This window comes from Misgurnus anguillicaudatus, chromosome 12 (assembly GCF_027580225.2).
Source record: "Misgurnus anguillicaudatus chromosome 12, ASM2758022v2, whole genome shotgun sequence".
Lineage (NCBI taxonomy): Eukaryota > Metazoa > Chordata > Actinopteri > Cypriniformes > Cobitidae > Misgurnus > Misgurnus anguillicaudatus.
In genome coordinates this window covers 34,375,133-34,403,042 of record NC_073348.2, presented here as the reverse complement: position 1 = coordinate 34,403,042, position 27,910 = coordinate 34,375,133, and the positions used below count along the sequence as shown (strand labels likewise).

Genomic DNA, 27,910 nt, shown 5'->3' with positions numbered 1-27,910 from the left:
ATCGTATTAATTAAGAAGGATTTACCGTATAATTACCGTATCAAACTTATAAGTTCAACGTAAATACAGGTAAACCGTACACATGCATTGGAATGGTTTATCATGAAGAGGAGATGCGTGTTCAACTTCACGCGGCTCTGCGCAGTCCGACATCAGGGTACCGCGAGATCGTTTCAAAAGCTATACTCCGACTCGCTCTCGCGTTACTTTGACGTCATACGCTGATCAGACTGAGCCGCGTCAAGTCGAACACACGGGGCGCGTGGCTCCTCCCACGGGGATCGGATGGATTTACTTGTCCGCCTCCGATCTGTGCTGAATGTCCTCATTGGAACTTGGATCTCAGACATTCAAACGCACAGCGTTCAGACATCGTATCAATTTATTTAAACCCTTCCTCCTCTCGCCAGAGATCATGGCCGATTTTAAAGCGAGTTTAAGCTCGGTCATAGATTCGTGAGCGCTTTACACTTACGGTGACTTTCAATTAGCTTAGGTTTAACGTTATTTATTTTCACTAAATGGCACCACTTTATTTTATTGAGTATTGAGTTCGGGTGAGTTTGTTAAAGTGCTTTGAATAAAAGTTGCGAGATAAAGTAGCCTACACAGACACGCGCAACAAGGAGGAATAAAGACTGAGTTACCTGCGCCGTTCACCTTGCCAGAGAAAAGGTGAGTGTGGATAAGTAACTTAGCCAATACAAGTTTACTATCACACTAGCCTACTATATATAGGTAGTACATTCATTTGCAGGATTTGCATATGTCATATCTATAAAGTAAGTGTGTACAAGTTGATCTTATTTGATGTTTATCACACTGAATGCGTAAATTTACGTACAGTGTTATTTCAAAGATACCTCATAACATTGCACTACTAAATTGGTTAAGGTTAGATGGATGCGTGAGTCGTGACATGCATTGTGTGCTTTGGTACTTTTTGCCCCTTCTCCTATGAAAATTAACCATGGTTTTATTATAGTAAAGGTGTGGTAACGTTGCTTTTGGTGGATTGATTGCCATTAGTTTGCTATTTCGTTTGCTACAGATGTCATCATGGTTAAATGATGGTTGCTTGCTGTAGTAAGTCCATGGTTGATGCCATATCCTAGGGTTTCTTTGTAAAAACATTAATAACCCTCTCAGGTTTCTCCTTATTTAAATGACCAGCTTGTTGTTGTGATGCACTAAACATATTGTTGTTATACTGTTAGTTTAAATAATGTTTAAGTCATGTAGGTGTGTTTGTTTGGCTCTATGGATTTTGGACTATGAACAACACTGAATGTTGATGTCATTCACTTTTAACTGTGGACTTGATCCATAGCAAAGCATTTCTGAGTCTAAACTCGCCTTTATTTTGCTGTCAGCAGTAATTTTGAGACATAAATATGGTGTTGTGTTTTGTTTCGGTTGCCAAAATATCACATTTCATTTGTGCTACGTCAGATACTGTCATTATGGGCTTTCCACAACAATCCTCCATGTTTAAAATCCAACTATAAGAGTTGTTTATCCGAGCAGGTAGATTTGCCCAGGAAGGTGTCTTTTGAAAAGAGAAAGTGAAGAGATAAATGAAGGTCAGATTATCTGGAAAGATCCACAGAGGGCCCACCAATGAAGGTTCAATACAAAGGACTTGTTCTGTTCCTGGGAAACTAAACCCTTCTTGTCTTTGATGGCTCTGACAAACCTGTTGGATGGTTTCCCATAGAAACTTCCCAAAGTCTGTGTCATTGATCTTCTTCACTGTCTGATCATAAGATGTACAATAATGAACTGTTTCTGTATTTTAAGACTTTTAAATCATGCATGAGTCCGTGAATAGAAAGAGTGTTCATTTTTAAAAATCTAATTTCATGTCTGCTTAAAGTTAATGAGAGCTCTGTCTCACTTTCTGGACTTGATCAAAAATGAAGATCTTTGAATCATATAAGTTTGTGAATGGAAATAGTTTAGTTTATTGGCATTTTATGTTTTTTTATTTAAAGTCCCCTGTGGTGAAAATCAAGTTTTTATTGTTCTTTATATACGGTATGTCTATGTGGTGATTTTGACATGTTTTCCAAAAACTGGAACGATATTTTTGGGATCTCGTTCGGAGCAAATGATCGATAAACCATTGACAACCAATCAAATCTATTCGAATTTAAAGCCCTTGCGTATTTGAAATGACAGATGACACTGTAGTGAAGCTTTGAGGTCCATAACATAAAATTATGTGAGGTATCCCGTGCTTTTGCAGTAAAATTTACTACGTAATGTTTTATTCTACTACATTGGCTACGCCAATAGAAAAATTGGATAGATTGCAAAACGATTTATCGCGACTAATCGTTTGCAGAATAAAGGTTTTTGTTTACATCATATATGTGTACTGTGTATAATAATTATGAATACACACAGATGCAAGTATATCTTTAAGAAATATTTACATGTGTATAAACATTTTATATTTAAATATTTTTTATATTATATATAATTATAAATACTTAATATATAAATAGATTTATTTCTTAAAATTATATAGTGTATTTTTGTATACATAATTATTATGCACAGTACACGCACATATATGATGTAGGCAGGGGCTTTTTTCTGCAAACGATTAGTCACGATTAATCGTTTTTGCAGCCCTAATTTAGATACGCAAAACGCAGCGTGCTGAGGACATATGCTAGTTAAAGCCTATTTAGGTAACAGCATATTTAAACATGTGAACAATAGGGATGCACTGAATATTCGGTCACCGAAAATTGACTTATGACTTAAATGTGCTTACCGAAAGACTTTTATCACCGAAACAATACGGCCGAAATGTTGTGATGACGCAAACAGAAACCGCGACCTGCACGTGCTTGACTGAATCAACATATCTGCGGTGTGGATGCATTTAACCGCAAAAAGGTGCTAAAATGAGCAGCTTTCTGTACGCACAGAGGCACATGCAGGTGAATGTGTCCGTTCCAGACGTGATCATCACAGTATGCCCTTCAAAGATCAAAACTCTTGATGTGTAAACTTTAGAGAGAGTTGCGCTAATGTTTCTCATACTGTAGTCCATTAACATATATTTTGCAAATAAAGCAATGAAAAACAACGTAACGTTTTAATGTGGAGCGACTGTTTATGCTGCGCTATTTGTGATTTGCACTGTTTTTCGGTTTCAGACGAGAATTTTCATTTCGGTGCATCATTAGTAAACAATGGCATAGTTTTTAATCAGTGGATATCTATAATATTAGTTAATGCCATTAAAGGTACTTTTTTCTTAAAATTATACATGCATGTGTGCGTATTTATATATACATAATTGTTGTACGCAGTTCACACACATATGTGATGTGAACGGGGACTTTTGTTCTGCTATGGATTGGTCGCGATTAATTGATATGCATCCCTACTATGTACACATATATCTATAGTCCAACCTGGTGTGAATGAGTGGAGGCGGGGATACATTTGCATATTCATAACTATGATCGAAGCCAGTGCAAATAAGTAGAGGCGGTACTAATTCGCAAATGTATTGCTTCGTTTATACCAAATAAGCAAAGGGTGTACACTGTACAGTTACATTCAAGCTATTTTAAAGCATGAAGAAATCATTAGCAGGGGGAATTTTTCACCCCATAATGATACATTATTCGTCATTTGAAAAATATTATGACATTTTTCTAGCCTGGTAGACCTTAACATCTCATTTCGCTTCTGTCAGCAGGACTTCTGACCTAAATTGTTGCCATCAGGTACATTTTGTACATTCCGATCAGGATCAAACAATAAGTATGTTTGGGCACATGGTGCTTTGAAATACCTAAAAGAAGTGGGGAGCTTTGAAGCTTGGCCGTCTCAGATGTAGACATGTTTGTGCTTTCGGTTGATTCAAAAATAACATTACAGGAAATGCAAACAGGCGTTCTAGGTGTTTTCAACCTTGCAAGGATCCAAACCCATGCAAGCCACAGCCCACAAAAATCTCCCGCTACCCAACTGCTTCTCTGGTTAGCCTATGAGGTTCCACATCCTTAACTTGGAGAACATCTGTCTGTCCTAGTAAGCAGCGTATATATAATTTAATCAAATAATGTGGTCATTTTGTTTATCGGAAGCTGTTTTATCAGTCAAAATCATTCACGTTTTTTTAAAGTAATTCTGTGGTGTCATTTGAAGCATGTGGGGCTCTGGTCATTTGAGGAGGGGGTCTGAACCGTTACAGGAAATTAAGCAGACAAAAGAAGCTTCCTGTCGCTGGCATTCGTACCTGTCGGGAAAGTCCGGCGGCTGTGGAAGGGGAAGAAAGTCTGAAATCAGACCCGGAATGAGACTCAGACCAGTGAACTTATTTTACCCTATGATGAAGAATTCAGGCTTTTGTACGTCTGAAAGCTTCTGGAAGGCTCAGTGTCATGGAAACAGACTGAAGCCAGAAGCTCTCATGCCAGCACAGCTGACAAAAACACACACAGTTGCTGGATACACACATTTACACTAACTCAAGAGAAACTGTGTGTGTTTGCTTTTAATGCATTTGCGAAGAATGTGTTAATATGACGGTAGACGTATGTTTAGATTTTCTGAAAAATCTTGCAATTACAGTGAATCATTAGATTGCTTATGTATACCATCATTTCTCCATCTAGGTTAACTATAGATCCGATATAATCCAGCTATGAGTAACTCGCTTCTAGCCAAAATAAACTTGAATTCGGTTACATGTTGTTTTTGCCAAAATAACTTGCGAGATGGTGTTAGCAAAGTCAACAGTGATTACAAGGTGTTGGTATCATCTATTTATTTATTTTTGGGCTATGGTTAGACGGATGTTTATAAAATTTTCACTGACAGCCAAAATTTTGTCTTGTTTTAGCCTAGACGTCTGGCCTATGTTTGAACGGCTGCTAGTTGTCTTTTAAGTGCATAATTGCTTGCTGAGAAGTGTATTATTATACAGATGCTATAAAAGAACCATTATTGGTTCCCCAAAGTACCTTTTTAGTCAAAGGTTCTTAAAAGAACCATTTCTTTCTTTCATTTTTAAAGCACTTTTCTACTACAAAGAAATTGTTGTCCAGCAGAAAGGTTGGTGGATGTTAAAGGTTCTTTAAATTGTTATTGTATGGCATCATGTAGCACTTTTATTTTAAGAGCATATAGCTGTTTACAACACAATTCACCATCATAAGTATATATTTCATCATATACAGTAAAGAATAAGTAAATATTCTGGTTTCTGAAACAACCGAAAGCTAATTGACTTTTAGCCCAGTTACGGTCCTGCTGCAAAATACACTACAGATCATTTGAATTTGGCAAAAGTTTCCAGTTTATGCAAATATAGTTTTCTAACAAACTAGGGCATTAGTATGAACATTAGCCCCTAGCTTATGTTGCATGCACTTTTAAAAATAAAGGTTCTTTTTTGGGCTGTATGGTTCCGTACACGGCAGGAAGTGGCAGAATTTCACTGGGGCATTCTAGTTTAAAATAACATAACATAAATTGTTTATGTTTCCACCTAAGTGTTTTCTTATGTGGCATTCACACCAGACGCGGAAGAGGCGGCAAGCGCGAGTGATTTACATGTAAAGTTAATGCAAAGATGCGAATAGGCATCCTGCGGCGCGGTACGCCCGAATGACGCTGTGTGAATTAGTGCGGGGAAGGCGTGTTCTGTGCAAATTTAGCATTGCCGCAGGAAACATGTGAGTTGAAAAATCGGAACTTTGGCGGATATTCGCACCGCTTTAACCAATCAGGAGATTGCTCTAGTAGTCACAAGATTACAGAAGCCCCTCCCATGACGCGAATTTTTGAGTGAATGTCTCTAACTGTATTTTCACACCAGACCCGAGTTCAACGATTTGCACGAGTGGATTATTTTAGAGAGAAAATTTTCAACTTGAGCGAAAAATTCGCATGACACAAAGTTAAATCCCGCGAGTAATCTAGAGCGTGTAACGCGATGCCCCGCGTTTGGTGTGTACGTAGCATAATACCTAGAATTTCATGCGTGAATGAAGCGATTTAACTCAAAATGTTCAAGCGTCCAACTACGCGCAAATAACGCAATTTTTGCCGCCTCTACTGCGGCAGGTGTGAACGCACAGTTAGCATTTAAAGGTGTAATGTATTTTTAACGGCATCTAGTGCTGAGATTGCGAACTGCAACCAATCAAATTTTGAAACGCAATGAGAAGCTACGGTAGCTACCACAGGACAAATATGTCGTCATCAATATTTCCTCGGTATATAAATGTCAAGACGATATTTGCCTCTGTTTGTCCGCTTTGGGCTACTGTAGAAACATGTCGGCGACTTCCTGTGGTGTATTTAGATAAAAACGGCTAATTTTAAGGTAATTAAAACATTATTTAATGTCTTTATACTCCACAGATAATATAGTTATGTATATTATGTCCCATAAAAAATGCCTGTCTGAAATCGATTCTGAATCGCAAAGTTGCATTTCTGTGTTTCATGCACAGCTTGTGCGTGTTCTACGGCATTTGGCCAGTAGGAAGTCCTTATCAATCTAAAATCATTGAGTCGGAGTCGTTTATAACGTGCATTTAAAAAAGCAACACTCGTTAAACAAAATCATTCAAAATATTCTTTATTATCATGAAAATACCTGAAACAATTTGAAGAACAGCGATATAAATATTACTATAGACATTTCCTGGAATAGCGTTTGCTACTTCTTCTGTGGCACAAAGGAAGGTTCTGCACGAGAGCGCCCCCTGGCTTTGGGATGTGCTGGGATTTCACCGTAATTCATTAAAATTGATTCATTGAGAAAACGCGCATTTGCACGATTAATCGTTACCGCCCTAGTATTATATTAGATTTCTGTCAAGAGATCCTTCTAAAAGTTGCACAATACACCTTTAAGTCACACAAACCTTTAACAATTTAACAATAAATTTGTCCTCAGGTTAAAGAAAATTTCAAAAATTTAAACCAGTTTGAGGTTGAACTCTTCGTTCCCGCTCGAAATTTACTCCTCGTCCCCCCGCGTTTCCTGCCTTGGTTACATAAGGTTTCAAAAGCTTTTACAAAGCTTTTTAACACGGCTTAAACCGGCAGGCGGATGCCGACTGCCAGCTTTTTTCAGCCAACTACCAGCTTTTAACAGCTGAGTGCTTTGATTGCTTTGATACTTCTGCTTTGTTTATCAGTCGTTGAACGATGTGCGGGTTGGTTGTTGTGATATTTATATCGCCCCTCCTCCACTGTGATTGGACGGCCATGTGAGAACTGACATTGCAAGGCTGAGCTTTTCACCTAAAGTTGAATATTTTTTCGATTCTTTGCGCTGAGCGCGGAAAAATCGGTGAGCTTTCAGCGCGTAAAAAAAGTGCCAGCTGCTGACTTTTTTGAAAAATGCAGCGCTTCCATTGGAAACAATTGAAAACATACGCCGGCCACCGGTGAAAAACTTTGGTGTGCATGCTACCTTAAGAATCTTTAGCATCCACAAAATGGTTCTGTTGTCGTGGAGAAGGGTTCAATAGACCATGAAAAGGTAAGAAAGAGAAATAATTATTTGAAGAACCTTTGACCAAAAGGTTCTTTGGGCACCGAAAATAGTTCTTCTATAGCATTGCTGTAAAGAACTCTTTCACTTTATTTTTTAAGATAGCACATTTATTTTTTAAGAGCGTGTGTAGACAGTCAGGCTGGCATGTTAATTCACAGAGACAAGGCCATTTTCAACAGGAAGCTGTGTTTGAAAGAGATAATGGCTTGAATCAGTATTGTCTTTTGTAGGCAAATAGAGGATGCATGTGATCTTAAAAATCGGACCTGTTGGAGATTGTAGACAGTGCTGTATAGAGAACCTCTGATGACCCCTTGTCGCACTTAACAGCTATTTATGTGAAAGGGATGAAAGAAAGTGCAGTAAATCAGATATAAGGACCCTTCATTCTGACCACCATGGTCAAAAGGTTGTGTAATTAAACTGGTTGACACCACAAGAAGAATGGAAGATTGACAGTATGTGTACTGTGAAGATTGTTACTGGGTAACAGCTAAAACCAAACAATATGAATATTTCTATATTATTCAATTTATTGTCTAAGCAGCAGTTTAGAAACATAAAGGATAAGGTCACACTTGCACAAATTTGAATTATTAGTTTCAGAAAGTAGTCGGGACTTTAATATAAGAGCTAGCCATCACATGAGCACTGCTGCTTTGATCACATGTGGAAATATATGTGGAATATGAAGCAGGATTTTTGTCAACAGTTGAGAATAATCATAATTCATCATCACTGTCCATGAGATTGGCAAGCGTTTATATCCTCATAGCTCAGATGTGGACTAAAAAAGGAAACGAATAAGGAAGATTCTTGTAGCATATAATTCATGTGTGTTCCTGTGGTTATCGGGATGCTAATGATATGCTAATGAGTGCCGGTTATGGTGGTCTGTCCATCTGAGCTGGAACAAAGATCAGACCAGCGCTGCATGGTTGTCTCCTGATATCCTGTTTTAATTACTGTCATTGAAATCTGTTGTTTTTCTTCAGAGCATCTGTTGTGTTAATGCTGATTCACATGGCTTCAGGAGAATTTAAGCATATTTATTGGTTATTTGCGAAAATTGAGAGCATGCATTTGAGAATCAATTCATTTCTCCGTATTGCTTGAAATATATTGGGGGCGTAATGAATGTTGTAGTTTGGAATAATGCATCAAGGTTGATAACCAAAAGTTCAACAACCCCTATGACTGTTTAGGTCGTTTCCCCAAATATGACTCGCAGATGCATTTACTAAATTAGCGCCTTTACCAGCAGCAAGTTAAACTTAATATGTTATGAAATTATATTCTGGTGTATGATTTTTAATTTAAACCTCCAGGATTAATTGTATTTATATTACACATTACACTATTCACGCATTGCAAGCAAATACTCATTTTTTTAAATAATATAAAACACAGCATACAAAACTGTCACAATTGTTTTAAAAAAGTACAAATATTTAAAGTGTACCAAGGTCATGCAATCCATTTATAAGAGGAAAAGACATAAAAGTGATCACTTTCTGTTGTAAATATTAGATTCGGTGTGTAAACTCATACAAAAACCAGAAGAAGCGATATTACTTCATCATTGCTTGTAAAATAAAATTGGCTGACGTGTGTCTCGTGACCATTTGCATCATTACGTCAGGTTGGAATGTGAAATACTTTTGGCTCTCGTGACCGATTGTGTCATTCTCTAATATTCTGGTTTAAGTTTAAATGAGTCCTGACTGTGAGTTCTTCATATAAAGTACTTTTATGGCTTCAGTTCGCAAGGTTTGCAACCCAAGTTGCATATAATACTATTATATTGTTGTTTATTAGTCGATTTATGCAATAAATATCTGTGACTTTTACTTGCATGTTGTGGTTATGGTTAAGAAGTGGTTGGTTTTAGGATAGGGGTGGGGTTAGATGCTCCAAAATATCTTTAAAACCATAAATGTTTATGAAACCATTTTTAATTTGACAAATTCAGAAAATTAAATGCATGTAATCTGACGCATAATTGTACGTTCACACCGCAGCCGGCAAGAGCGCCAAAAATGCTCTGGCTGCCCTGCCAATGACACTTTAGAAAAAGAGTAGCGGACGATCTTACGCTTGAATGCATTCTCTGGCAAGCAGAGGACTTCTATTGGTTATTAATTGGTTGCTGTCAAACGTTTACGCCTTCCGATTGGCTGCCGCCGAACCACGTCATAGCTCATTACCATAAAGTTGATCTGATTTCAACTCTCCTCTGCTCACGCCGCTGCTCGTCTCCGGCTCTCATTGAAAATAAATGTCTTCCGGCAACTTTGACGTTATCGCCAGTGGCGGTGTGAATGCACAGTTAGGCAAATAACCTTGAACCGTAACCATAGATTGTAATAAGCTGCTGGCCACTAGAGGGCGCTTATCCCTGAAACGTTACTATACGTCGTAATAAGATGCTTGCACAAACGAACTGTGTTTTCTGTAACAAGACATACAATTTTAGCATTACTTTACTAAGTGGAGCAGGCATCCACTGTGACATCGCAAATGATGTGGTTGGCAAACGCCACTTTTTTAATGACGTACGACACATCTTGACCACCATAGACTGTAAAAAAAGATGGACGTATGGCCGTGACGTCACCCATACGTTTCTGAAGATCGTTTTTGAAGCTTAAAGTAGGCGTTGCCTGCCTGCCTACCGAGCTTGACTCTAGTGACGACAGTGGCTGTTCAACCGTCACTCAAGCGGCCACGCCCTTAATTATGCAGAAGTTTAAGGCTTAATATAATCTAAACCATGGGTCTTCAACCGCGGGTCCGCGGCCCCCAGGGGGTACGCGACGGACCTGCAGGGGGTCCGCCAAATGATGTTTGACCACAAGCTATTTTTGCTAAAAACATAAAATATATGTACAAAAAACGTTACATGTCCCCTTTAAGTTGTGCACATGCGTGGCCGCGAAGGCGCGCATTCAGTTTAACAAGCGGACCAAAATAAAATATTTGAAGATTATAAATGTACACTCAGGAAGCAGCAGTAGCGACAGAAAAGGCATCATAAAACAGGTAAATTTTATAGGCATGTGTGTCTTTCTTTCAGAAAGTTATTTTAGGATCAGTGCGACATTGTCTCATCTAAGTTTCTGAACTTGGACAGCTGTTTCACGCGGTTCAGATTTAAAGCGCTAACTCAAAAGGCAAATGACGCAAGCCCGCGTCTGCATTATAAACTTTGACAAAACTATCGCTCGGTTTTAAAAATGTATGAAACGCGCACAGTGATGGTGCTTTGTGCAAGATTCATAGTCAGGTTGAAATCCGCCTCTCAAAAAGTTGCCCCAAAGAGATGCTCGCGGACTCAATGCATGTTTTCTCCTGAGTCTGATATGAAGCTGCGTTACTCAAACTCGTGACAATGACGATACACGAGAAAGGCAACAAACCTCTGAATTATAAAGTAGCACAACCTCTATCCCCACCAGAATAGAGAGTCTTTGTGCCATTCACCATGATCAGTCATCTTTATAAACTGAAAGCCCAGGTTCAGGTAAATTCACAGTAAAATGAAAATCTATTACACTGCAAATACCTTAAAATAATATTATATTATTTTTATTATATTCATATTCATATTATTATTACATTCATATAAAAACTAAATCTACCTTAACAAAAAAATTATGCATGTACAACAACAGCATAATAGTGCCAATGTACTGTCTTAATATAGTATGGCTGTGTGACAATATGGTTTGTTTCTATTTATAAAACAGTTCCAGTCCTTGATTCTGATTGGTCAATAGTTGTACTTTACTCCACTTTGCGTTGTGCCTAATACGAAAAGGCAGCCTCTCGTACCTTACTGATTACTTAAATATATCAGTTTTACACATTTAGTATCAGGGGGTCCCTGCTCCATGCCTCTCTCATCTAAGGGGTCCCCGACCCAAAAAACGTTGAAGACCCCTGATCTAAACGGATGAGTTGCAAAAAAAATTACTCCCCTCACAGTTGTCATGAAGGGCAAAAGTAGCTATACAGACCAAAAACACATTTTCTACTGTAAAGTTGGCCATTTTAACATGGAGGTCTATGGGAATTGACTCCCTTTTGGAGCCTGCCCCTAGCGGTCAGTCGATGAATTGCAGTTTAAATCACTTCCGTATTGGCTTCATCAGCGAGATCGGAAGGTTGCCCCTCGGTCTTGACACAGGAATATCTGATCTGCCCTCTTACATTGCAGATGCAAATGCACGTATCTGATTCATATTTATTTCCACAAATGAATGAGGCCTGAAATCAATCCTATAAACCTCAAATTAGTTTTTAAGCTACTTGGTCTCATAAAGTGCCAGATTATCTTTTCTGAACTGAATCTCAAAGACACATCTATGTTTATTATAACCTTATGGAGGTTGTTTCTTCAAGCCAGATCTTCTTTGTCCGTCCTGCAGGTTTTTGGCGTGTTAGTGGGATGTCTGAAGATCAGCTGTGGCCTGACTATGGTGAAACACCAACCCTTGCAGGTCTATGAGAGACAGCTGTGTTTGTCCTGCCTGACCGGGATCTACGGCTGCCGTTGGAAACGTTACCAGCGCTCCCATGACGACAGCTCCAAGGTAACACCGGTGTCATCATTTGCACATCCATTGTGGAAGAAGCCATTGTATACTGAGCAGATAAAAACTTTTAGAAATGCACAAAGATGATCGAGGCAATAGAGGTCCGACATCACGTGACCCATTCTGTGTACGCCACCAGACTGGCAGGCAAAGATAGCCGGGAGCAGATATGAAATGATTGGGCGACAGCAGGAGTTCACTGGGCACTTAAGTAAATTAAAAGACATCCAAAACTTAATAGAAGAAACATAACAGATCTCTTTATGCTTTTTAACATGTATCACCCCACAACTCTTTCATGTCATTTTAAGGCTACCATTAAACATAAAACCCTTATACAACATGTTGAAATAAAATTATTGTTCAATCATGATCGATACCAATGCTACAGCATTTAGCTCTATACAAATTTTTCGTGTGACTTTTGCGACATTTGTAAAGTGTTGCGTCATTATTTTTTCACACCTGTCCATTATTGTGGTTTAGTCAGAGTATGGAAAGGGGGCGGAGCTTAACGGACAGTTGTTTTCTATGGCTGTCTGACACTTCTGGTGGCTCCATTTTGATAGTTCTGACATCTTTCTTAGATCACATGACTGTCTTATGATATCTGTAATGCGGACAGCGTGAGCGAAGGGGCGACTTTGTTCACCCATAATAAAGAAAATCCCTTTTCCAACTGCTGTCTCACCATCAGACAGAAAGAAACTCAAGCCAGGGTCTCAAATTCTCTGAAGGACGTATTGTAGGTCAATTCCAATTTGTATACAACACATAGAGAGGCTTAGTCAGGTCTCTCTCTCTCTTTCTCTGTCTCTCTCTCTCTCTCTCTCTGATTTGCCTATTCAGTGTGTGGTGACACCAGACTGATACTGATATTACCCACATAGTTACTCAACCAGAAATGGTTGTTATTTTAAGCAAGCATTCATTACAGCAAAGCGATCAAATGTTTGGACCTGAGCTGTAGCTAGACTAGAAATCAAGCCTTATCTCAGCTTTATCTAAAGCTCTCTAATATTGATACAGTATCAGACATAAATAATAGCAGAGATTTAATGCAAAACACTTAAATAAGTAAAGCAATCAGTATGTTTACATGCAATCTTTTGATTTGATTATGCTTAAATGAATATACTTTTATGCTTGTACTGTTTCTGTAGTATCTGGCATAGACATGAAATGCAATTGAAAGATTTTATGTCTGTTGTCCCACCAACAATAAAATAAAAATAAATAAAAATTTAATCTGGTGTGAACTACACATTGAAAAGTGCAGTATGCTAAAATTAAATATTATTAAAGGGGAAATGTCACAAGACTTTTTTTAAGATGTCAAATAAATCTTTGGTGTCTCAGGAGAACGTATGTGAAGTGTTCGCTCAAAATACCATATAGATAATTTATTATAACATGTTAAAATTGCCACTTTAAGTGTGGGGGGCAGTATTATCCCCTTCTGACATCACAAGGGGAGCCAAATTTTTATGACCTATTTTTTCACATGCTTGCAGGGAATGGTTTCCCAAAACTAAGTTACTAGGTTGATCTATTTCACATTTTCTAGGTTGATACAAGCAAGATTTTCATGATACGTCCCCTTTAAGATTTTTTTACAGGTGAGGTCATTTGCAACGTCTAAATCAGCTTCCTTGTTCTTTTCAAGGGGTGTCTCAATCGCAAAATCCTTCCAGTGCACTGGAACGTTCGTTCCCTAAAAATTCCCACAATAAAATGCAAAAACCAGTGAGCATAAATTTTCCCTATGTTTCCCTATGCGTGACCTTTTCAGAAGCTCTCCAACCGAAATTGCGCTTGCCAACTCAATAAATTTCCTGACATCTAAAGACGAAACAAATGAGTTTTAATATGAACACACATTGCTAGATTGGAAGGGACCAGTCTACTTATAAATTAAATGTTCCTCCAAATTTATGCATGGATATGTAAAATAATTATGAAAGTGTTTTTTATAATATACAAGTGTTTAAAAATTCAGAGAGATGTTGTTTTTGCCAGTTGATGATAAATAACAGATGTGAATTACCACAACGCGCCCAATCATTGGTTTAAAGATGATGTATCATGAAAATCTGACTTTTTCATGTTTAAGTGCTATAATTGGGTCCCCAGTGTTTCTATCAACCTAGAAAATGTAAAAAAGATCAACCCAGTAACTAAGTTTTGGTGAACCATTGTCTGCAAGCATGTGAAAAAATAGGTAATTGACATTTGGCTCCCCTTGTGATGTCAGAATGGGATAATACCAATCAATCTGCACTGTCCAACCACAGCACTGCTATTTAGTGCAGAGACAACTCATTTGCATTTTCAAGGACACATCCAAAAACGGCACATTTTGCTCACACCTACAAAGTGGCAATTTTAACATGTTATAATAAATTGTCTATATGATTTTTGAGCTAACACTTTACATACATACTCTTGGGACACCAAAGATTTATTTGACATCTTTAAATAGTCGTCTTGTAAATGGTACCCTTTAATAAATGAAGAAAATGTCCATATCCCACCCATCTCAAAATATAAGTTTGTTTATATTTTACCCATTCATGGATTTAAAAAATCTAGCGCTTTTTAGAGTGCATGAATCTCGTATGCAAAACTTTGTTTTGGTTTTAATTTTTAAAATATAAATACTTATTTTTTTAAAGTAGTACTAAAACATAGTAAGTTAGTAATTCAATCCTATCATGTTCTGTCTAGACGGAAGCTTGTGACTGAGTTTGTGGAGTTTTATTTCACCGCAAGTCATCAGTAATTGTCCATTCAAGCATAACCACACACACACACACACACACACACACACACACACACACACACACACACACACACACACACACACACACACACACACACACACAGAGTCACTAGTTCTTTCCGCTTGGACAAGGTTTCAGCAGTAACACCTTATAATCAAGCGGTAACTCATTAGAATCTCTTTGATTGGCTGGCTTAGGCTGTGTCACCCCTGTAAGCCCCGCCCACTCTTTATTTAGAGCGTGATGATGATGCGTCCTACCCGATGTGCTCATGAGCAGGTCTTGAGAAGATGATTGGATTGAGGGATTAACAACTCTCAGCAACGCAGAATGAATGAACACAATGGTAAAATATTTGAGTGACATCTTAATGTATCAACTCCACAACATTTCAGAAGTCCAAAATGAGTCACTTTGAAATAGGCTGTGCGCATAATAATTGGAAAAATTTGGATGAGTTGTTATTGTCGTAACTAGTAAGCACGTCAGATGACTTTTGTTAAGATATGTGCATTGTCAGAGTTGTTGGAAAGGTCCAGCGATTGTGCTGAATTATATATATTTACATACGATGGTCTCATTTGTTGGATTAAGTTGAAATTCCCAGAAATTGACCTCAGGAGTAATGCCTTGTATGTGATCTGTTACACTAGCAACATTAGATAAGATAAGAAAAATGTGACTTTCATCACCCTTTAACACCTGTTAACAGAACAGTAAAGCTCCGCCCCTTTAATTTCCTACAGAGACAGTGGTGTGTCTCCAAGGAAACAGTGCATTATGCCAGACAATCTCTCCCTCCTTCCCTCTCTCTTTCTCCATTTCTCTCTTAAGTAATTTGGTTGGAACGCAGGGTGTTGATGTTTCCATGGTTAAGGAATTTAATTAAGTTTTAATCTTTAACCTGTTAGTAGTTGGTTAAAAGCTTACACTGTATCATAATGCCAGAACATTATTAGGTACTTCAAAAACCTCAGTAACCTAATGCTGGATTCACATCAAACGCAGTACAGGCGGCAAAAGCGCGCTATTCGCACGTAGTTGGCTAAAACGATTAATCGTGTGTCCCATTAAAAATGCCTGTCTGAAATCGATTCTGAATCACAAGGCTGCGATTCTGTGTTTCATGCTCAGCTTGAGCGTGTACTACGGCATTTGGTCAGTAGGAAATCCTTATCGATCTAAAATCATTATGAGTCGGAGTCGTTTATAACATGCATTTAAAAAGCAACACTCGTTAAACGAAATCATTCAAAATATTCTTTATTATCGTGAAAATACCTGAAACAATTTGAAGAACAGCAATATAAATATTCCTATAGACATTTCTTGGAATAGCATTTGTAATGCTACTTCTTTTGTGGCACAAAGGGTGTTTCTGCACGAGAGCGCCCCCTGGCTTTTGGATGTGCCGGGATTTCACCGTAATTCATTAAAATTCATTCATTGAGAAAACGCGCATTTGCACAGTTAAACGTTACACCCCTAACTTGAACATTTTGAGTTTACTCGCTTCATTCGTGCGCGAAAGCCGTACATGAAATTCTAGTCATTGGAGACATTCACACGGAAATTTGCGTCATGGGAGGGGCTTCTGCGACCCCGCTCGCTTCCTGTAATCACGTCACTACTAGAGCAAGCTCCTGATTGGTTAACGCAGCGTGATTTTCTGCCAACGTTCAAAATTTTCAACTCGCGCGTTTCTTGCAGCAATGCTTAATTCACGTCATTCGCGCGAACTAGACGCACGAACAAAGGCGGATTCGCATCTGCCGCGCTAAACGCCTCATTCACGCTACGAGACCTCCAGACGCGCGTAAACGCGTCTTTACATTGACTTAACATTTAAATCACTCGCGCTTGATGCCTCTGCTGCGGCTGGTGTGAACGCAGCATTACTGTGGGTTCATACTGTGCGCGTTTTTCCACCAAAGTTCAGATTTTTCAACTCGCGAGTTTCTCGCAGCAATGCTTAATGTGCGTCATTTGCATGAACTAGACGCACGAATGAGGCGGATTCGCGTCTGCAAGAAACAAACGCGTTTTTACATTGACTTAACATTGAAAATCACTTGCGCTTACCATGGCTGGTGTGAACGCAGCATTACTGTGGGTCGCGTAGTTAGACGCTGTTACATTTTATGTGTACTCGCTTCATTTGCGCGTGAAATTCTAGTCATCGAGACATTCACGCGGAAATTTGCGTCATGGGAGGGGCTTCTGCGACTTTGCTCGCTTCCTGTAATCATGTCACTACTAGAGCAAGCTCCTGATTGGTTAACGTGGCACGTTTTTCCCCCAAAGTTCAATTCTACCGCGCTTCACTAAATGCCTCATTCGCGGCACGAGATCTCCAGACGCGCTTTAACGCGTCTTTACATTGACTTAACGTTGAAATCACTCGCGCTTGCTGCCTCTACCGTGGCTGGTGTGAACGCAGCATTAAACCCTGCTTCATTTGAGTACAGGTGATGTAATATAAGCAAAAATCTTCAGCTTTTGACATAACCCCATGCTCATACGATTGAAAAGTATAAGACAAATTCCACCACATGTGTGTTTACATCCTGCTTTTGTTTTTCAGTGGGAATGTTCATGGTTCTTCCTCCTCTGCTGTTCATTTCTCCTCCTCGTCGTCTGGTCCTACTTCTGGTGGCAAGCTCGTAATGATTACAACGAGTTCAACTGGTGAGTTCAGCCCAGCGTGTGGAGGAACCCGCTGTTACAGCCATGAATTCAGCAGGTCATTAACTCTAAACCCCGCTGCGTGTCCTCCGCACAAATCAACCTTTTTCTTGTTGATTTGATGCTGGAACATGCTCTGGGAGTTTCCTGACGTTTAAGCATGCAGATGTACACTTAATTGCAGGCAAAACATGGATGCCGCATGAGTGCATTTAAAATACTACAATTTACAGTTTAGCATAAGACTCTCCATACTGTGTGTATGAATGTCGGGTGGATTCAGCTCGCTGAGGTTGTTGTTAAGTTGGTGTGTGTGAGCAGCTTGCGTTGATTTTGTATCTTTTGCAGGTTGTTATATAATCGTTCGGGCATTTGGAAGGATGGCACCGTTCCTGTTCTCGCCACAACACTGACAGGATTTACTTACACTGCATTTTTAATAGTGAGTGATCTTCACAGCCTCATGTAAAACAGAAAGAACAGCACTTTAAACTGTTAATGGCCTGGTAATTGCTGTGTTTACATTTGTAATACCTTAATTTAAATTTAAGTAAAAAAAGCCTTAATTATTGATTAAAGCCACAATATGTAAGATTTGTGTAATAAAATATCCAAAAACCACTTGCACAGTGTGAGTTATGTGAGTAATGGCATAGTACCCCACGGTTTGGTTTGGGTCAGGCCGGGTCAGCTCACCTCACTTTGGCTTAGTTAGCTTTTCCATCGAGTTTAGTAACACTTCGAGTGGGAGGGATTATAGGCGTGTCTTTATATTTGCGATGCCTACTGCTGTGACATCATACAAGTGAGAGCGTCGTACATTCCCATACATTCATTTATTTCTCAGTCCGCCACAAAATTAAAATTGACCACCACAAATAGATAGTTGCATTTAAGCATATATGCGGACGTGCGTGTCTCGAATGTGCCGCCACAAACTGCAAGTCTGGATAAAAACTGTTATGGTGTTCCTGTTTCTTAACCTGTGGATGTTTTTCGTCCCCATTGCCAAAAGGGGGTTTGGGAACTTATAGCAGAACACAGATGACAACATGTTTACTCGAGAAAGCGCAAGCTAGCATGAAGGTAAAGCTAATCTTTACATTATAGCGATGACGCTGGTAGTGACGATTCTCTCAGACCAATCCGTGATCTAAAGTGTTTTGGCGTCACGTTTTGGTATCAGCTCGGGTCGCTTGGATCCCCAATCGAGGTGGTACTAAAAAAGTATTGGGTACTACGTACTGCACCCAGTGGAAAAAGCCCCCATAAGTCAGTCTCGACCCTAACCAAGCCGTGGGGTACTATGCAATGGAAAAGCACCATAACATCCCAAAAATTCATACGTTTATAAATCCAAAGAAATTCCTATTGTCTCCTTGTAATTTGTCGACCTTTTAGTGATTTAATATCTGCGCTATCCTCGGTTTCTGGTTGTAGAAACTATGGCACCTCTAGTGGACAAATGTGGAAGTGGTGGTTATGGAAAATAACAGCAATAAAATATGTAGCGTTTAAACAACTTTAATTAATTTTCTCACCTCGGTTTCTGGTTGTAGAAACTATGGCACCTCTAGTGGACAAATGTGGAAGTGGTGGTTATGGAAAATAACAGCAATAAAATATGTAGCGTTTAAACAACTTTAATTAATTTTCTCACCCTTCAGATTCTTGCTCTTTGTCACATTGGACTGGGACAGCAGCTTAACTTGTATTGGCTCCACAAGGTAAGAAGCTCATAAGGTAAGCCTATACTGTAGTTGGGTGATTCTCACAAAAACTTGGTTTTAAAAATGTCAAGCATGAAAATGTAAAAATTGCTTAAATTTACTTTTTTCACACCAGACATTGAAAAACAAAGTCTGGAGTAAATGGGAACATTAATTTAAAAACTTTTACTTATCATTTAACACTTTTTGTAACATAATTAAAAAAATTAGTCCTAAAAAATCTCATTACCGCAACAGTCAGAAAACATCAACACTGACATATTTTCAAAATGACATGACAAACCTGAAAGAACATAATTTGGAGATTCTGCACATGCATTTAAAATCAAAGTATTATGCTTCTATTAATTAAATTAACATTTAATAAGCATCTGTTGCGGTAATGATAATCAAAATGTCGTGTAAGCATTCTGACAAGACAATATTTCAAATTAACTGTAAAAAAATTATCTTACCTGGTAGCCATCTTGAAGTAACTGGTCCATATGCTTGGTCACTCAAAATCAAACTTTATTAAAATTCTGTATGTGTGCTTAAACTGTTCTCAAAAAGTGTTGCGGAGGATGAGAACATCAGGCATGGACACATCATTTTCCTAATTTTTCTTTATTATTATTATACATGAATATTCAGTAAATATTTTTTCTGTCATCTAAAGCAGTCTAGCAAAACATCCATTTATTTTTTTTCTTTATATTTTTGTGTTAATTTGATTAAATTACAACATAACGCATTTTCAAACACAGCCGGACACATTGCGGTAATGAGAATTTCAGCAGAAATGAGATAAAATTTCCAATTATAAATTCTTATGTTGAAATCACACATTGTGCAAGGTAGAACACAGTATTGTGTTAATTCTGATGCTTTTTAATGTTACTATATTACACATTTTAAAGCTAAAATCATTAGTGCCGTGGTGTTTCAATGGTTTCGTGAGAATCACCCAGTTATTCAATTAATATTTTGCATCCAATTTATTTTTTATTTCTCACAGATTGGAGTTCTGGTCGTTCTGCTCACCACCATCACGGGTGTCGTGTCCATTGATGATTTTTGGCAGGATGAGTGGGACATTGTGATAATTTCGCTCCAGGTTGGTTCTTCCTTACTACTCATGGTTATGCGATGTTGTGTAAACCCTGTAATGTGATATTTGAGAGTTGTGTATCTGCTGATTTAGTTCACAGGGCCTTTTTTGCACATCGGGGCCTTAGCTGTGGTCACAGCGTTAGGATGGGTCATTGCTGCTCAGGTGGTACGAGGTGAAAGATCAAGTGAGTTAAAAAAATATCAGATCAGGCTAAAGACGCAACTGAAATCAGGAACCCTGTTAAGATAGCAATTTGCGTCAATGATTTCGTGAATCAAATATTTTTAATATTTTCAAGTGTTTGTGTTTTGAATGTAGTGTTTTTATATATTTATGTGTGTGTGTCCAGAACTCCAGGTTCTAATTTTGATGGTTTATGTGAGTGTTCTCCTGGTTCTGTATCTGGTTCCTCTTTTCATCTCTTCTCCCTGCATCATGGAGCGGTCCGAGCTCGGCCCTCGTCCTGCTGTCATTGGTCGTCGCGGTGCTCCAATGGTGAGATTGAAACAAAACAAAAGCACGCAAATCAACATGAGTGCTCAATCAAAAAAGTCAAAGAAATTATCAAAACATTTTAATTGTGAACTCTCACATAACGTTTCTTTTTGAGTGTCTAAGAAAGATCCTGCATGCCCGAAACGTCATATGTTACTTAAGAGCCCAAAATAAAAAATGTGAGACTTTTGGAGCTATGGTGTGCCGACCTTGTTTAATATCTTTTTCCATTGCTATGTAAGGAATGTTACTAGGTTGACCAAACCTGATTCTAAAATCTGATTGGTTGTCAGTAATGTTGTTTTTGGGATCAACAAGGATGTTGACCCAGTAGCTCATTTCAGGATTCTATTTCCTGTTTGTGAGTTAGAGGAAGTTTAACAAACAGGTTTAGTTTCTGAGAAGCGTTTGTAATTAATACTCACTCACTCTCTCTCTCTTTCTTTCTTTCTTTCTTTCTCTCTCGCTCTCTCTCCCCCAGCTTGCTCCAGAGCACACAATTATGTCATTCAGTAAAGCCTTGCAACACAAAGTAAGCGCACTGGAAGCTGATGTCGTCATTAGGTAACAATTTTGTTTTTGTTCAAGTTTGCAACTTGTTGTTTTTCAGCGTAATTTACTTTTAAAGTAGTATGATGTCATAAAAAACGATTTTCTTGGGACAGTTGAGCTTGAAAGTTGATTTGTTGATACTTTTATTCCTAAATGTCTTTCAGCAAATCAGTTTGCACTGTATGAAATTTCCATAGCAATGGATTTAAAGATGTTAGTATAAAATTTAAATGTTTTTACTTGCACTTTTAAAGGTGCAGTGTGTAGATTTTAGCGGCATCTAGCAGTGAGACTGTGTATTGTAACCAACGACTCTGTCCACCGTTCACAGAAACGCATAGAGAAGCTACGGTAGCTGCCACAAGACAAACATGTTGTTATTTAAGACAAAATACAGTAGTGCCAAAATGCAGTTTGTCTGTTTGGGGCTACCATAGAAACATGGCTGCACAAAATGGCGACTTCCATGTAAGGGGACCCGCGGTGTATGTGGATAAAAACATCTCATTCTTAGATAATAAACACATAACAGTTCATTATGTAAGGTCTTTATATACCACTCATAATATAGTTATGTAGATTATATTGCATTTCTGTCAAGAGATCCTTCGAAAAATTACACACTGCACCTTTAAATTTTCTTTCAAACATTTTAATGTTATGTGGACTTAAGTTCGTATTTCGTAAAGTATTCGTAAAGTTATTTCGACTAAATATATCTGTATATCAAATATACAGAAACAATATGCTTATTTATGCTTTCATTATTTGGAAAATTTCAAAGAAACGAAGGGGACTTTTGCATTTATGCATTTGCCATATGCTTTTATCCGAAGAAAGTGCATTTAATCTTTACATTTGTCATTAGGTGTTTCTGTGAATCGAACCCACAACTTTTGCGGTGGTAATGTACTCCTATACCAGTTGAGATATAGGACAAAAGAAAAAATTAATTATTCAAATATATAGTAAAAGTATGAAACTATTTGTGTGTTTAACTCTTTCCCTGCCATTGAGGAGTTATCTCGTCAATTAAGAGAAAACGCTTCCCTACCAATGACGAGTTTTTACGGCAATCCATATTTCCGCTATTATCCACTAGGTGGCACTCTTACCCAACTTATAAAACACTGAAGCATCCACCGATGCAAAAACAGTAAAAACTTTGTGTATGTTTTGATCATCACTCTGAATCTGATCGCTTACAAAAGTTCTTTACAAAAATGAAATGATCTCAGCTTTTTGCTCAAATTTAGTATTTTTGAAGAAACCTACCCATATTTGAGAGATGATGAAAGAGAACAAATGAATGCTTTTTAAAGCAGAGGGTCTGTTCTTTCATTTAATATATTGTATGTTTATATATTTACCGAAGAACATTTTCTGGAAGGCATTAAACTGTTGTGAAAATCATAAAAATGCTGGCGCTGACTGGCAACTTTTAAAAAAAAACGATGGCGGGGAATGAGTTAATCTGTGTTTAGTCTCTAAAGGCTTTTACAAATGAGTCTTTAATTTTATTGACTGTCTCTATTTCATCAGTTTGGATGGAGTGCCCTTCCTGATGAGAGACCGTACACTTCGCAGGACCACAGATGTGGACAGACTGTTTCCTTCCCGTCAGTACGACGACGCCTCGCTCTTTAACTGGACAGAGATCCGTAGTCTCAATGCTGGACTTTGGTTTCTCAGGGTAGTTAACTTCCACCCCTTTCCTTAACCAGCTCATTTATTTGTGACCCTATTTGTGAAATTCAAGCTAAAGTCTCATAATCTAATTTCAGTCACTGATTTCACTTTAATCTTTGATGTTACCTTACTTAGTAATTATAAAACAAATATTATTATTATATTTAAACAGAATGTTCTTTACATTATGTAGAATGATTTAATGTAAAATCACAAATATAGCTGGGTTTTGTCACATATAGGATATTAAAACGTATTTTTTCCTCAGGATGACCCATACTGGACAGCACAGTTCATGTCAGAGAGGGACCGTAACCGCACAGCCAATCAGACGGTGTGTAGCTTGTCGGAGCTGCTGCGTCTGGCAGCTAGAACGAATCGCTCTGTGATCTTCAGTCTGCGACGACCTCCACCCCAACACCCCCGACACCAGCTCTGGGTCAGTGATGCTCTGAAAGTCATCCAGAGATCCAGTATCCAACCAGAACAGGTAAAAATAACACACAGCCAGACAAACAGAGTGTGCTCAATTGTTTGGGCATTGCATTTGGAGCACAAAGGTCATGGCTTCGATTTCCAGGGAACACACATACTGATAAAATGTAAAGTTTGTTGTGCATTGTCGCCATGCTTTATGTGAACATGGATGATGTCCAACTCTATTTTAATATAAAATGAATAGATTTCTTTCTATTTATATTGTTTAATTTATTTCTTATTCCTAATCGGACTATATATAATTTCTTAGTGTAAACTGTGGCGACAAGTCGTACCAAGCATTTCACTACATGTCGTACTGTGTATATGACCAATAAAGTTGAAATTTTTCCCACGTGTGAAAAAGCAGAACTGGTTATTTAGTGACCAAAAAGATAAACCGCTCTCTTGTTTTTCTCACTGATTCTGAATCTGATAAGCGTCTGCTACTGTAAATGCAGAAAATATTAAATACACGTATTTTCCGGATAAGTCGCTCCAGAGTATAAGTCGCATCATTCAAAAATGCATAATTAAGATGAAATAATACATACAGTATAAGCCGCAGTGGACTATATATCGCATTTATTTCGAAAATTTTCAAAATTCATACTGACTTACAAGTCGCACCTGACTATAAGACGCAGCACCAGCCAAATTATGAAACGCGGCTTATAGTTCGGAAAATACGGTAAATCAAAACTATCTTATAAATGTGATCCTGGACCACAAAACCAAGCATAAGGGATCATCTGGAATCTGGTGCAAAATAATCAAAACAATTAGAAAATCGCCTTTAAAGTTGTCCAAATGAAGTTATTAGCAACATGATAAATTCATTTTTATATAGCTATTAACGGTAGGAAATTTAGAAAATAACATGATCTCTACTTAACTTTCTTATGATTTTTGGCAATAAATTTTTTTTATAATTTTGTCCCAATCAATGTATACCCACGTGACTTTGCATTTTCATTCTTCTTCACATGATCATGTGAATTATAAACTTCTATCTTCTGTAGTTACATCGTGTACTAAGACCGACGAAAAATTAAAAGTTGCGATTGTCTAGTCAGATATGGCTAGGAACTATACTCTCATTCCGGCGTAATAAGGACTTTGCTGCCGTTACATGGCTGCAGCAGGCGCAATGATATTACGCAGCGCCTGAAAATAGTCCCCTTGGAAACTTTCAATAGCAGGGGACTATTTTCATGCGCCGAAATGAAGAGTATAGTTCCTAGCCATATCTGCCTAGAAAATCGCAACTTTTAATTTTCCATCGGTCTTACTACAGTACACGTTATAATTACAGAAGAGTCAAGTTTTAAATAGGAAAAATATCTAAAATCTTTGGTTATTTTTTAGCGCAATGCTAATGGTCTAATCAGATTCAATGGATTATGCTAAGCTATGCTACAAGTGGTACTGCCAGTGGTATCAGCTGAATGGATTCCAAAACAGTAAAAATCAAATATTTAACTCTAGAGGAGCTGAAAAATTTGCATATTTTCAAAAAAAGTGCAGTGTTCCTTTAATAGTAAACTATTTGAGTGGCGCTCTGTGGCACAGCAGGAATTTGAGCAGAGTCACAGTGGACAGACGGCGCCAGTATGTGTACATTCATAGAAAATAATGTATTCGATTTTTAGATACATGGCACGACGTGACGCTTCTCGCCCGGTGTCCGACCCCCTTAACAGCATTTATACTGTGTGCACTTATAAAAGTTTTTGTGTGCGCGCGTGCGTGCGTGCATGTGTGTGCGTAGGTGATGTGGACACCTGACTGGTACAGGAAGAAGGTACGTGCAGCAGTTCCTCTCCTCCACCAGACATCGGATGAGAAACTCCCAGTGTCTGACCTGAAGGAAAGAGGGATCAGCACCCTGACCCTTCACTACAGCCAGGCCGCAGCTCAAGATATTAGGTACACGTATACTCACAGCATTCGCCGTTCTCTGTATTAAATATCATATATCAATTGCAGCGCTTTACAATATTCAAAGTGTTTAATACTCTGTTTGTGTTTTTGTTTGTTATGTGTGATATGTTTGTGTGTGAGCAGGCAGTTGTCTAGCAGTAATGTGAGCGTGAATGTGTATCCAGTCAATGAGCCGTGGCTTTATTCACTCATGTGGTGCAGCGGCGCGCAGTCGGTGTCTTCTGATGCACCACACATCCTGAAGAAAGTGCCTTATCCTGTCTGGATCATGGTATCATTTTTTTTTTTTAATATTACTTTTAAATGCATGCACACATGTATTCAAAAATGCCTCGGTGTTAATATTCATCTGATATACAATATGACATACGGTAGAGATGTGTGCAAATTGATAAACTGTCTTTTTCACATTGTTGTAAGTCCATCTAGTGCAGTGGTTCCCAAACTTTTCAGCGTGCGGCCCCCCTTGTATACGATGCATTCCTTTGCGGCCCCCCCCCAAAGAAAATTTGTGACAAAAAACTGTTCTAAAACTCAACATTTTAATAAAAAAAAGAAAACATTAAATTATACAAAAAAGTAGTGCTTTTGGTTAGTAGCCTTATTTTTTTAGGTTTAATTACACAGAATTCACGATAAATTAATGTATTTCATAAAATGTCATAAAACTGGGGCCCCCCGGCACCATCTCGCGCCCCCCCTGGGAGCCCCGGCCCCTAGTTTGAAAACCACTGATCTAGTGGATAAATTCTGCAAAAACGTGTTGTTGTTGTTTTGTAGAGTGCTGATGAATATGGCCTGATATGGATCACTTCAGATCTCATCTCTTTAGCGATTGTCATTGGCATTTTTATATTCCAAAAGTAAGTGAATCTTTTATTTTAATGTTTTTAATGAAGACAACAAATGCATTTTTGAAAAAATCTGTTAAAGCTGCTTTTACATTCACACACACTTGCATAAACAGCAGTTTGATTAATAGATCAAGTTCAGTGTTTACATTTATGCATTTGGCAAATGAAGCATCTTGCAATACATTCAAGCTATATATAAGTTTGTGCATTACTGGGATCAAACCCACGACCTTTGTGCTGCTTGTACAATGCTCTTTCAATTGAGCTACAGTACGAGTGATGAGTTGTGCATTTGCTTTATTTCTCTCTGGCATTTTCTCTTTTCCTCGTTTCTGTCTCTTCTGTGCTCTTTGCATGCATCTGTCCTGTGCTGCACGCTGAAATCGCTCAGCTATCACTTTATCAGGTAACTGGTATTTGCTTTGCATAAACAAACAGCTTCAAATGCACTGTAAGTTGGTTTTGGTTGTGTTTACAATCTTTTTGCGTGTCTTTGTCTGTCCTAGTTGGTTTTGTATTCCTGTAATGATCTTTTTAAAATTCCTCAGGTGGAAGATGAGCGGCATGCGTAGCTACAACCCCGAGCAGATCATGCTAAATGCTGTGGTGCGTCGGTCAAGCCGTGACGTCAACCTCATGAAGGAGAAACTCCTCTTCTCAGGTAAGACTTGTGAGGTCACGGTTGTGTTTGAACTTTGGATATTTAATCATTAAAGTTCTTAATGATTGTCAGGCCAAATGCAAAGTTTGACAAGAAGTTTAGATGAAATAGCTGTAAGCTCCTATAGGAGGTTTGATGTCTATGAATTTTGAGTTTGTGAGTTCAGTGTTTTTTCCATCCTTCAGAAATCAGCAATGGTGTTGGGAGCACAGATGAGCTTTCTGTGTATACGGGAAATGGATTAGACGCCTATACCCGTGATGACACAGTGACGCCCACATGTCATGTGACTAAAGTAAAGCCTGGACTTCCTGTGTGAGACAATATATGGAAGGAACATCTCAAACTTCATATCTTTATTATTTTAGCTTACGTTTCTTTGAAGATCTCTGCTTTTTTGTTGATTTATGGACACTAGGGACACTGTATCACATGTATTTTTGGATCACATCACTGTTTCAGTGTTCTGCATTGATGCCTTATGTATGGATTATTTTCCTGTATCAAACTATTTAAAATGAAGTTAATGTAGCAGGATGTGCACTGTAAAATGTGTTACTGTTAAAACCGAGTTTCAAGCAGGTAATAAAAGTCTCCTACTGTTAATGTATTTGATGTGATAACAGACTGGTGGTTAATAGGTTAAATGTTCAAAGCATTTATAAATACAAATGTTCAGGATCTTCTCAACTGTAAAGCTAATAGGACAGTTATCATTATTTATTTTTTATTTATTTTATTTTTGTAACATTATGTGCTTCCTGATGATTCATATATTGCAGTTAAAAATAATTATTCTTCAA

General features: G+C 38.1%; 1 protein-coding gene across 2 annotated transcripts; it reads left to right on the top strand.

Moving 5' to 3' along the window:
• Positions 1-297: 297 nt before the first annotated feature.
• gdpd5a (glycerophosphodiester phosphodiesterase domain containing 5a) lies at positions 298-27,910 on the top strand. 2 transcript variants are annotated; one of them, XM_055207895.2, is made up of 17 exons: positions 298-675; positions 11,977-12,141; positions 17,512-17,615; positions 17,961-18,054; positions 19,280-19,339; positions 20,340-20,438; positions 20,526-20,619; positions 20,785-20,930; positions 21,412-21,494; positions 23,025-23,175; positions 23,440-23,661; positions 25,420-25,577; positions 25,716-25,863; positions 26,373-26,455; positions 26,838-26,852; positions 26,995-27,107; positions 27,293-27,910. In XM_055207895.2, exons 2-17 carry the CDS (start codon positions 12,025-12,027, stop codon positions 27,424-27,426), a joined length of 1,821 nt encoding a protein of 606 aa, XP_055063870.2. In that variant the 5' UTR covers positions 298-675; positions 11,977-12,024; the 3' UTR covers positions 27,427-27,910. The 2 variants fall into 2 exon arrangements, with proteins under 2 accessions (XP_055063870.2, XP_055063871.2); XM_055207896.2 differs by lacking the exon at positions 26,838-26,852 and having other exon boundaries at positions 300-675.